This window comes from Neoarius graeffei, chromosome 18, assembly GCF_027579695.1.
Source record: "Neoarius graeffei isolate fNeoGra1 chromosome 18, fNeoGra1.pri, whole genome shotgun sequence".
Lineage (NCBI taxonomy): Eukaryota > Metazoa > Chordata > Actinopteri > Siluriformes > Ariidae > Neoarius > Neoarius graeffei.
Genome location: NC_083586.1, coordinates 49,982,059 through 49,995,160, shown reverse-complemented (window position 1 = coordinate 49,995,160; position 13,102 = coordinate 49,982,059). Strand labels below are relative to the sequence as shown.

The window sequence follows — 13,102 nt, the reverse complement described above, 5'->3', positions numbered from 1 at the left end:
TCCAAGGCATAAAGGGCAGCATGGTGCTGTAGTGGTTAGCCTCACAGCAAGAAGGTTCTGGGTTCGAGCCCAGCGGCCAATGGAGGCCTTTCTTGTGTGGAGTTTGCATGTTCTCCCTGAGTCTGAAGACATGTGGTTAGGTTAACATGGGGCAACCTTGGGCTGAAGTGCCCTTGAGCAAGGCACCGAACCCCCAACTGCTCGCTGAGTGCTGTAGCATAGCTGCCCACTGCTCTGGGTATATATGTATGTGTGCTCATTGCTCACTTGTGTGTGTTCACTGCTTCAGATGGGTGAAATTTCACTGTGATTGAGTGTGTATGTGACAAAGGCTTCTTCTTCTAAATCTAACGAATGTAACGACAGTAACAACAAAATCCACAGCCATTTTTATTGACTATCCATGATCCATCAAAATTGTAATACAGCTTAACGGAGTAACATGACAAAAAAAACAAACAAACAAAAAAAAAAAAAAAACATATGTCACATGGCATAAAAAACTGAAGTAAATTTCCTAAATGTATTTTAGACCTAACGTTCTGGTTGAGTTGTACACATGCTGCACTTCATTGATGAGATAAAATTCACATTCACTTCAAAATAACTGCACTATAACGCCAGATGCTTTTATACTTTGTGCACATAATGAAGCTTCTGAACAGCAACAAAAATCAAAATCCCTTAAAAAAAGAAAAGAAAAAGCCACAGACAGATGCACATAACGCTACAGAGAGGGTCCACACCAGTTCATTGGGTTTTACAGTCCACGTCTCCTTCATTTGTCCCCTTCAGTTTCTTCAGTTCCCTCATCAGCTCCTGTTCCAGGCCTAAAATCTCTTTGGGCTTCTTATACTACGACAGATGTGAAAGAAATGCTTACAAGAGCAGTGAACACAATACAAAAGAAGCGAAAGGGGATCTAGTCTGAGAATAAAATGGAGTTTTCCTTCTCGTGCTTGTCTGAAACTGGCTCTTGCTAAGCCCAAGTGGATTCTTCATAAGCTTTTTTTTCTATTTTATATACTAAAGGGTATTGTTTTACGCAGCTATATGGACTACATATACAGTATTTTAAAAGAAATAGAGAAAGAATAAGTGGGATCTTTTTCATCACTGTGACTCCACTTTTTGAAACTTAAAGCAAACACAAAGCAGGTTCTGACTGAGTGAAATAGCAGGTGAGGGATTATGACAGGATTATGATGGGATTATCACTTACGCTGATGATTAAAGTGTTGTTGGCATGACTGAAGCTCAAGGCTGAGTTCTCGAGAGGTAGCTGGCAGCGGTCAAGATCTGGAATATTGAACTTCTTGTAGTACCTGGGAAAGGAAAGGACAAATAGAAGGACTGATTGAAAAAGCAAACCCACCAGCTTTTGCAACAGCACAACCTATGGGATTATTATTGTCATTACATGCTCTGGACATGAGCGCAGAAGATTGGATCGTTACTATGCGCTAACAGCACTGGCACAAATTGTTACTCTCATTCAGGATCTTTCTACTTTATTATTATTATTATAATGTTTTTAGGACGCCATTTCTCCCTCAGTTTTCAACCAATCATCACCACATTTCACATGAAGAATACCTCTGGGCTGAATTACGTTGCTATGACTTTTGGTGCTGATCTGGATCACTGATCTGGAATGAGCCATGATTTTTTTCAATCAGTTTTTGTGGCTACTGCCTCGTAGAGGCAGAGCCACAATGTCATCGTGTTGTAAGAATGAGTGCAACAATAGCGCACTGCACATATGCATAAGCATTATAAATCACCAAAACGGCGAATCGTGATCTCACGATATGAACAGTTGATCTCGCGTTATCAAAGGTACACAAGAACGAGTGGCGAAGCCACTTGTAAGAATGAGTGTAGCAATAGCGAAACTTCGTAACCAATCAGCACTTATCCTGATGAAGTTCGATTGCCCGTTCCTCTTCTTGATAAACTTTGGAACCAACCAATCAGAACCAGAAACGGAATAAGAGAAACCTCATTATAACTTCGTAGTATCGGAAGATAATCGGCAGATAAAAAGATCAACGAAATTCACCTAGTGGTTTGCCAAGGCTACTGATTCGATATCAAGTAAGCAGTGTTTATTTGAAGAAAATTTGCCTTTTGATTATCACAGCTTTTGTTTGGTCCTTCTGAAAGAGTTTTTTTGAGCTTTTTGGCAGATATTTACACCAAGAATTCCAGCCATTCAACAAAAACCCCAGAAGGCAGCGAAGACAACTTTGGAATCTTTTGAGCGAGCCGCTCGGTTTGCAATTACAAAAGTCCCATGTGGGAATAAATCAGCTCCTTCGTGAAAACTAAAAGTCAAAGTTAAAAGTATAATTGGTCAAACTTCTGCAATTGGCTTTAATTTTTTCATTTTATTTTCAAGTTTTTATACTACACTTGTGAAACAAAATGTGCTCATTAGTACTAAATAATGCTTCGAAGAAAATTCATGACCAAGTGCTTTCTTACTATTTTGAAAACTGATCTAGTTCACAGCGCTGTATTTTGAACAAAACACAGTAAACAAAATTGGTAACCAAAATCCTACAAGCCCTGATGCTGCTCACAGCTTGGTGATGCTTGCAAGAGATGAGACGAGTATCACTGATAACATGTATATATGCTATATTTACTGTATGGACATGGGATCAGAAAACTATTTTATTTATAAGCAATAGGCACATGCACACATAGGGTACCTATAATTTTTTTAAAAATTTTGTTCAAGGTGGCATGGTGCAACTTTTCCTCACCAAGCATCATTCTCTATCTCTTTCCGTTCCGGATCTATAGTGTATGGTAACCAGATGTCCTGGTTTGTAACAGCTAGCGCAAATTACTGTGACTTAAGTCACAATCAATATCTAGTTTTTAGTAACTGCCTTTTCCTGATCTAAAGTGGATCCTGAGTCTGTCCTATAAACACTGGATGTGAAACAGGAATACAGTTAGGTCCATATATATTTGGACACTGACACAAATTTTGTTTTTTTAACCTGTTTATTGAAACATATTCAAGTTGTAGTTATATAATGGACATGGACAAAGTCCAGACTTTCAGCTTTCATTTGAGGGTATCCAAATTAAAATTGGATGAAGGGTTTAGGAGTTTCAGCTCCTTAACATGTGCCACCCTGTTTTTAAAGGGACCAAAAGTAATTGGACAATTGACCCAAAGGTTATTTCATGGGCAGGTGTGGGCAATTCCTTCGTTATGTCATTCTCAATTAAGCAGATAAAAGGCCTGGAGTTGATTTGAGGTGTGGCGCTTGCATTTGGAAGATTTTGCTGTGAAGAAAACATGCAGTCAAAGGAGCTCTCCATGCAGGTGAAACAAGCCATCCTTGAGCTGCGAAAACAGAAAAAGCCCATCCGAGAAATTGCTACAATATTAGGAGTGGCAAAATCTACAGTTTGGTACATCCTGAGAAAGAAAGAAAGCACTGGTGAACTCATCAATGCAAAAAGACCTGGAAGCCCACAGACGACAACAGCGGTGGATGATCACAGAATAATTTCCATGGTGAAGAGAAACCCCTTCACAACAGCCAACCAAGTGAACAACACTCTCCAGGAGGTAGGCGTATCAATATCCAAATCTACCATAAAGAGAAGACTGCATGAAAGTAAATACAGAGGGTTTACTGCACGGTGCAAGCCACTCATAAGCCTCAAGAATAAAAAGGCTAGATTGGACTTTGCTAAAAAACATCTAAAAAAGCCAGCACAATTCTTGAAGAACATTCTTTGGACAGATGAAACCAAGATCAACCTCGACCAGAATGATGGAAAGAAAAAAGTATGGCGAAGGCGTGGTACAGCTCATAATCCAAAGCATACCACATCATCTGTAAAACACGGCAGAGGCAGTGTGATGGCTTGGGCATGCATGGCTGCCAGTGGCACTGGGTCACTAGTGTTTATTGATGATGTGACACAGGACAGAAGCAGCCAGATGAATTCTGAGGTATTCAGAGACATACTGTGTGCTCAAATCCAGCCAAACTGATTGGTCAGCGTTTCATAATACAGATGGACAATGACCCAAAACATAAAGCCAAAGCAACCCAGGAGTTTATTAAAGCAAAGAAGTGGAATATTCTTGAATGGCCAAGTCAGTCACCTGATCTCAACCCAATTGAGCATGCATTTCACTTGTTAAAGGCTAAACTTCAGACAGAAAGGCCCACAAACAAACAGCAACTGAAAACCGCTGCAGTAAAGGCCTGGCAGAGCATTAAAAAGGAGGAAACACAGAGTCTGGTGATGTCCATGAGTTCAAGACTTCAGGCAGTCATTGCCAACAAAGGGTTTTCAACCAAGTATTAGAAATGAACATTTTATTTACAATTATTGAATTTGTCCAATTACTTTTGAGCCCCTGAAATGAAGGGATTGTGTTTAAAAAATGCTTTAGTTCCTCACATTTTTATGCAATCATTTTGTTCAACCCACTGAATTAAAGCTGAAAGTCTGAACTTCAACTGCATCTGAATAGTTTTGTTCAAAATTCATTGTGGTAACGTACAGAACCAAAATTAGAAAAATGTTGTCTCTGTCCAAATATTTATGGACTTAACTGTATGCCCCAGACGGGATGCCAGTTGCACACACACACACAGACAAAATCATTCACACAACGAACGGGAAGCCATGGCTTAATGGTTAGAGAAGCAGCTTTGGGACCAAAAGGTTGCCGGTTTGATTCCCTGGTCCAGCAGAAATGGCTGAAGTGCCCTTGAGCAAGGCACCCAACCCCCAGCTACTCCCCAGGCTGCTCTGGGTAAGAGCATCTGCTAAATGTAACTGACATTTATTAAAAGTAGACGGCCTTTCGATTTCATAAAATCGGTGAAATTTAGTTCCCTAAGAAATTTCGTTGTGAGATGTTTATTTCTGTAATATCTAAAAAAATAAAATAAAATAAATAATATCAGGGGGCGGCACGGTGGTGTAGTGGTTAGCGCTGTCGCCTCACAGCAAGAAGGTCCTGGGTTCGAGCCCCGGGGCCGGCGAGGGCCTTTCTGTGTGGAGTTTGCATGTTCTCCCCGTGTCCGCGTGGGTTTCCTCCGGGTGCTCCGGTTTCCCCCACAGTCCAAAGACATGCAGGTTAGGTTAACTGGTGACTCTAAATTGACCGTAGGTGTGAATGTGAGTGTGAATGGTTGTCTGTGTCTATGTGTCAGCCCTGTGATGACCTGGCGACTTGTCCGGGGTGTACCCCGCCTTTCGCCCGTAGTCAGCTGGGATAGGCTCCAGCTTGCCTGCAACCCTGTAGAAGGATAAAGCGGCTAGAGATAATGAGATGAGATGAATAATATCAGGCGATTCTGTGGCTGGGAAGTTATTTAATTTGAGGGGATTCCCGAGCAAATAATGTGGATGAAATCGCTTGCTTTGCGCAGTCAAGCAGACAGAGGAAGTCCGTGTGTGCATGCGCACGCTTTACCTTCATCTTTTGGATTTTACGGCAGCTGGCATCCACAGTGTTGAATTACTGCCATCTACAGGTTTACCTTTGACCGTGCACTGACAGTTACAGCGACATTATGCCACTAAACGAATAGCTGATCACACCGAGGTGCTCGCTGACCACCGATATTTATTAGTTTGGTCCTGCGTTTCCTTTCCTTCGCAACATAAAATCTTTTCTTCTCGCTTACCATTACTGTAGTAATGGTGTAGTAATGTAGTAATGGTTTCACGCTTCATTCGCATCCTCCACTTTTCTCTCCTGTCTCAAATTTGTATCCCACAATGCCTTGCGTGAACGGGGAAAGCCCACCACGTGATGCATGACGTAGTATCTTGAATTGCATCATGGTGAAGCAGGAAAAAATAGCAGAGAATTTAGGGCCACATGGCCTTAAATTCATTAATTGTTCTATTAGAAAAAAAAACCTAATAAAATTGGAAGTTTGTGATTCGAATTCAGTAGCTTTCAGTCCACTAAACAAAAATAATTGGGTGTTGGGAAAATTCTTTTTATGACCTACACTTCTGAAAGGCAGTCTAGCTTTAACTTAAAACTGACGCATCATATAATTCCAGGATTGATCCGAGTGGCACGGCAGGTAGAGTTGCAGCCTCACAATAATCCCAACAATCCCAGTTTGATCCTGCGCTTGGATTAGTGTCTCACACATTACGTTCTCTTTGTATTCAGGTGAGATACCTCCTCCCACCTCACAAAAACACACCAGTGGGTGGATAGGTGACTCTAAAACACCCCAAGGTGTGAATGAGCGTGTCAGTATGTGGGTTCACAGTGCCCTGACATGGACAGGGGTCAACTCCTGGGTGTATTCCCACCTCGTACCTCACACCCAGTATTCCAGAAACAGGCCCCAGATCCACCCTGACCAGTATAAAGCATTTCCTGAAGACGCATAACCAAATTAATTGTGGAGTTACTTTTTGTTTGTGGTCCGGACGATACAGCAGCGCTCCAGAGGTTCCACTGCGATCTTATAGGTGTCTGTGGGGTACGGGATGTTACGGACCCTCCACTGGAAACTGGTCTTGGTGTCCTTGCGTAAAAACACAGGCTACAGAAGCAAAGCAACTTCAAAGTCATATATTCGGGAGGTTAAGCTGATGCAAGAACAACATGATGTAACTTGACAACAACATACATTTGAGCTGTTCTCTTTTATTTCTCCTGTCTCTGTGACGTTCGGGACTGTTTCACCCACTTCCACCTGCCATGCTCCTTGTCCTCCGAGTGTGGTCTTAGAGCGCAACCTACGTGCTGGGAAAAACAAGAACATTAGGGAACATTAAACAAGAACATGTTTAAAACCAAAACAAGTGTTTGAACTTTACTTACAGAGAAGTTCATCTGTCTTCATGTCATATTCTTCAGCCATCTCGGTACCGTCTGTAAACAAGTAGTGCACTTTCCGTTTTCCTGTAAAGACAGATTTTATAAATCTATTATTCCATCAGGGGCGGCACGGTGGTGTAGTGGTTAGCGCTGTCGCCTCACAGCAAGAAGGTCCTGGGTTCGAGCCCCGTGGCCGGCGAGGGCCTTTCTGTGTGGAGTTTGCATGTTCTCCCCGTGTCCGCATGGGTTTCCTCCGGGTGCTCCGGTTTCCCCCACAGTCCAAAGACATGCAGGTTAGGTTAACTGGTGACTCTAAATTGACCGTAGGTGTGAATGTGAGTGTGAATGGTTGTCTGTGTCTATGTGTCAGCCCTGTGATGACCTGGCGACTTGTCCAGGGTGTACCCCGCCTTTCGCCCGTAGTCAGCTGGGATAGGCTCCAGCTCGCCTGCGACCCTGTAGAACAGGATAAAGCGATAATGAGATGAGATGAGATTATTCCATCAGAATATACAACAAAAAAAAATAATAGCTGTCTTTTCCACTGAACATGTTAGACATCAGTCAGCTAAATCTTAGCAACTGTGGACAAACAGTTGTGGTCAGAAGTTTACATACAGTGACATTCATGTCATCTTGGATACGAACGTCATGGCAATATTTGGACTTTCAGTAATCTCTTTGAACTGTTCTTTTTCTGTGGCAGAATGATTGTACAGCATACATCTTTAATTAAAAAAAAACACTAGAATTTGGTGCACAAGTTTTAATTTTCTTTGGGTTTTCTGAAATCAACACAGGGTCAAAATTATACATACAGGGGCAAAAATATACATATAGCACACCTAATATTTGGGTAAAATGTCTCTTCGCAAGATTCACCTTGACCAAACATTTTTGTTTACCATGAACAAGCTTCTGGCAGAATTCTGGTTGGATATTTCATGACTATTCATGGAAGAATTGGCAGAGTTCAATTAAATGTGTTTTTTTTCTTGGCATGGACTCGACTTATAAGCACGGTCCATATATTTTCAATAGGGTTGAAGTCAGGACTTGTTTTCAGCTTAATATTAGCCTGCTTTATCCTTCACAGCCAGCTCTGATGCGTGTTTGGGTTCATTGTCCTGTTGTAAGTCCCAAGTCGTGTTCAAGTTTCTGATGGTTTATGCTGAAGAATTCTGAGGTAGTCCTCCTTCTTCATTATTCCATCCACTTTGTGCAATGAACCAGTCCCACTGGCAGCAAAACAGCCCCAGAGCATGATGATCCTACCACCACCACCAGCTGGTACAGTGTCCCTCTGTACATGGTGGTCATTGTGGCCAAACAACTCAATCTTTGTCTCATCTGACCATACAGCTATCCTCCCGAAGGCTTTTTCTTTGTCCGTGTGGTCAGCTTCAAACGTTAGTTAAGCTTGAAGGTGTCAATTTTGGAGCAGGGGGTTATTTCTTGGATGGCAGCTTCTTAGTCCATGGTGATCTGAACTGTACACAGTGATCCATCAGTTTCCAGTTCATGGCAGGGCTGTGCAACGATGGTTCCCAGGTTGTTCCTGACCATCCAAACCAATTTCCTTTCAGTTGAGGGTGACAGTTTGGATTTTCTTGAAGCAAAGTGGCTTGGCAAAGTGACTACACCTAACAATAACTTGGATACAACTGTTTGAACTAATCTTGGAATTTGCAGTTGTTTAGAAATGGCTCCAAGAGACATTCCGGAGTTGTGTATATCTGTGATCCTTTTTCTCAGATCTGCACTGAGCTCCTTGGACTTTCCCATTTTATTGTGTGTTGGTCAATCCAATGAGTGCTGTAAACAAACCCTTTTTATGAAGGCACAGAGAAGCTACCAGCTGTAGTCAATCATGATCACAAACAGGAAGTTAAGAAACCTCGGCCATGGCAAGATAAGAGACATTTTGGAAGTTTCAGCACCTCTGAATTAATAATCTAAGTGAGCGTATGTAAATTTTTTACTCTGTATGTATAATTTTGACCCTGTGTTGATTTCAGAAAACACAAAGAAAATTAAAACGTGTGCACCAAATTCTCATGTTGTTTTTTTTTTATTAAAGCTGTATGCTGTACAATCATTCTGCCACAGAAAAAGAACAGTTCAAAGAAATTACTGAAAGCTTAAATATTGCCATGACATTCATATCCAAGATGACATTCATGTCACTGTATGAAAACTTCTGACCACAACTGTATATTTGTGGACATCTGACCATCACACCCATACAGGGCCCTCCACTATTATTGGCACCCCTTGTAACGATTTGTAAAAAAGGGTTAGAAAAAAAATCCACCTTTTGGTGAAGTCGTTTCATCTCACACTGAAAAAATGAGAAATAGCCAACCTTTAACTGAAATATGCTACATCAAAATTGTGGACACACCCAGGATTCCAGCTGTTTGACTTGTTGCCCTCTGGGAAGATATACAGATCAATCAAAACCCGGACTAACAGACTCTATTACAGCTTCTTCCCTACAGCAATATGCACCTTAAACAGACTCTGTTATACAAGATGAATGTAAATTCTCATACATGTGCAATATATACAGTCTGGTTTGGGAATTGCACCATCTCGGATCGCAAAACCCTACAGCGGAGAAGATCACTGGAGTCTCTTTTCCATCCATCAAGCACATTTACACCACACGCTGCATCTGGAAAGCTACCAGCATTGTGGATAACCCCACACACCCCTCACACAATCGCTTCACCCTCCTGCTGTCTGGAAAAAGGTACCGAAGCATTCGGGCCTTCACAGCTAGGCTCGGTAACAGTTTCTTCCCACATGTCATCAGACTCCTCAACTCCGAGGGACTGGACTGATACACACGGACTGTTGATGACATCACATCCCACTGCAGTCTTTGCACAGTGAAGAATATTGTACCATCACTTTTTACAATGCTTCTGACATACACAATGTTTGCATTCGTTTATTGTGGCTACTGCCTCATAGAGGCGGAGCCACAATGTCATCGTGTTGTAAGAATGAGTGTAACAATAGCGAAACTTTGTAACCAATCAGCACTTATCCTGATCAAGTTCGATTACCTGTTCTACTTCTTGATAAACTTCAGAACCAGAAACGAAATAAGAGAAACCTCGTTATAACTTTGTGGTATCGGAAGATAATCAGCAGATAAAAAGATCAATGAAATTCACCTCATGGTTCGCCAAGGCTACTGATTCGATATCAAGTAAGCGATGCTTATTTGAAGAAAATTTACCTTTTGAATATCACAGCTTTTGTTTGGTCCTTCTGAAAGGACAAATGAAAAGTTTTGTAAGCTTTTTGGCAGATATTTACACCAAGAATTCCAACCATTCAACAAAAACCCGAGAAGGCAGCGAAGACAACTTTGGAATCTTTTGAGTGATCTGTTCGGTTTGCAATTACAAACGTCCCATGTGGGAATAAATTAGCTCCTTCGTGAAAACTAAGAGTCAAAGTTAAAAGTATAATTGGTCAAACTTCTGCTTGTCAAACAAAACGTGCTCATTAGTACTAAATAATGCTTCGAAGACAATTCATGACCAAGTGCTTTGTTACTATTTTGAAAATTGATCTAGTTCACAGCGCTGTATTTTGAACAAAACACAGTAAACAAAATTGGTAACCAAAATCCTACAAGCCCTGATACTGCTCACAGCTTGGTGATGCTTGCAAGAGATGAGGAAAGTATCACTGATAGCATGTATATATGCTATATTTACTGTATGGACATGGGATCAGAAAACTATTTTATTTATAAGCAGTCACCACATGGACCCATAGGATACCTATTTTTTAAATTTTTGTTTATATAAGCTCATCTCATCTCGTTATCTCTAGCCGCTTTATCCTTCTACAGGGTCGCAGGCAAGCTGGAGCCTATCCCAGCTGACTACGGGCGAAAGGCGGGGTACACCCTGGACAAGTCGCCAGGTCATCACAGGGCTGACACAGAGACACAGACAACCATTCACACTCACATTCACACCTACGGTCAATTTAGAGTCACCAGTTAACCTAACCTGCATGTCTTTGGACTGTGGGGGAAACCGGAGCACCCGGAGGAAACCCACACGGACACGGGGAGAACATGCAAACTCCGCACAGAAAGGCCCTCGCCGGCCCCGGGGCCCAAACCCAGGACCTTCTTGCTGTGAGGCGACAGCGCTAACCACTACACCACCGTGCCGCCCCTTTTATATAAGCTGCCTCAAAATTTCTGTACATTATCAGTAATAGGTACTGGTTGGCACCGGAATGCCCGTTTGTGCTAGTTGTCGTTTTTGCACTGTCCTTGTTGTTTGCACTTTATGTTGTGTGTAGTTTTTTTGTCTACAGTGTTTGCACTTGCTGCACTCTTGCACTTTATGTTGTTGTTGTATGTAGATTTGTAGTCCTGTGATGTTTAATGTCGTACCATGGTCTTGGATAAATGTTATTTCATTTTAACTGTGTACTGTACCAACTGTGTATATGGTTAAGTCAAGTCAAGTCATTTATTTGTATAGAACATTTAAAACAACAGAAGTTGACCCAAAGTGCTTTCCAGAATGAGGCGGATGAAAAATTACCTTAGAGGTACACATGGATAAAGGAAAACAAGTTAAATACACTACCGTTCAAAAGTTTGGGGTCACTTTGAAATGTCCTTATTTTTGAAAGAAAAGCACTGTTCTTTTCAATGAAGATCACTTTAAACTAATCAGAAATCCACTCTATACATTGCTAATGTGGTAAATGACTATTCTAGCTGCAAATGTCTGGTTTTTGGTGCAATATCTCCATAGGTGTATAGAGGCCCATTTCCAGCAACTCTCACTCCAGTGTTCTAATGGTACAATGTGTTTGCTCATTGCCTCAGAAGGCTAATGGATGATTAGAAAACCCTTGTACAATCATGTTAGCACAGCTGAAAACAGTTTAGCTCTTTAGAGAAGCTATAAAACTGACCTTCCTTTGAGCAGATTGAGTTTCTGGAGCATCACATTTGTGGGGTCGATTAAATGCTCAAAATGGCCAGAAAAATGTCTTGACTATATTTTCTATTCATTTTACAACTTATGGTGGTAAATAAAAGTGTGACTTTTCATGGAAAACACAAAATTGTCTGGGTGACCCCAAACTTTTGAACGGCAGTGTAGATCCCCGTGGAAAACACACAAAAAATGTGTTGAAATGACAATTTTACAAAATTGATGTCTTTTGGATTTATTGTTAATTATTGTCCTTTTTGCTATTGTTGTTATTGTTGTTGTATGGTACAGTCAATAAATGTATGGAGGGTTTTTTTTTGTACTAATGGCACCTTACTGAAGTTGCACTCCAAATTTCGTTGTATGGTTTTTAACAATACAATTACAATAAAGGCATTCTCTATTCTATTCTATACTATACTATTCTCTATTCTATTCTGTTCTGTTCTCACACCGTGCTGCCTTAAAGATAAATAGATAGTTACATCCGGGTCTCTGTCTGCTATCACTAATATTAGCAAATGTTTAAAGTTATTTTACAGAAAAAAAAAACAAAATACAAAATACCATCTGAGATCAACGCCGTTTTCTTCGCAGCCCTCAAGAGATCCGACCAGCACTGAACAGCCATGTTGTTCAACTTCCTTCCTGCAACAAAAGCACGCCAACGGTTTCCATAGAAACGAGGGTGAGACGGAAGAAGAAAAAGGGTTTAAGGATAAAAAAATCTGTTTTTTAAACACATGGTATAATAATAATAATAATAATAATAATAATAATAATAATAATAATCACTTTTTTGTTTATGCCTCCTTCAAAATATTTTAAAAATAAAATATATTATTTTTCAGTAACGATGACCCGGAAGTGATCCTTTTAAACATCATGTTTCTCTTCTAGAAGGTTGTGTTGTGGATGTTTCGATAGTTGTGGTTTACAATGATTTAAAAAAAAAACGCCCTTGAATTGTTTTCATTACTTGATACCTTTAAGTTAATATGAGAAAGCCCTTTATATTTTATGTTTATTCTTTATTTTATTTCATTATTATTTTACCAACCACAAGAAGGAACTGTATGTGACTTTGAAGTGCCTTATTTGTTTGTATCTATATGTTGTAAATAAAGTTTTGAAAAAAAAAAAGCTGTATGGCGTTTCCATAGAAACGAGGGTGAGACGGAAGAAGAAAAGGGTTTTAAGGATAAACATTTTCTTCAGTTTTTTAAACACAATATAATAATAATAATAATAATAATAATAATAATAATAA

General features: G+C 40.4%; 1 protein-coding gene across 1 annotated transcript; it reads right to left on the bottom strand.

The window, feature by feature from the left end:
• Positions 1 to 403: 403 nt before the first annotated feature.
• On the bottom strand, positions 404 to 12,472 carry dpcd (deleted in primary ciliary dyskinesia homolog (mouse)). The gene is made up of 6 exons (XM_060899547.1): positions 12,400 to 12,472; positions 6,848 to 6,928; positions 6,654 to 6,769; positions 6,433 to 6,566; positions 1,223 to 1,325; positions 404 to 855 (listed from the first exon to the last, which is right to left on the bottom strand). Exons 1-6 carry the CDS (start codon positions 12,461 to 12,463, stop codon positions 751 to 753), a joined length of 603 nt encoding a protein of 200 aa, XP_060755530.1. The 5' UTR covers positions 12,464 to 12,472; the 3' UTR covers positions 404 to 750.
• Between the last annotated feature and the right edge of the window lie 630 nt (positions 12,473 to 13,102).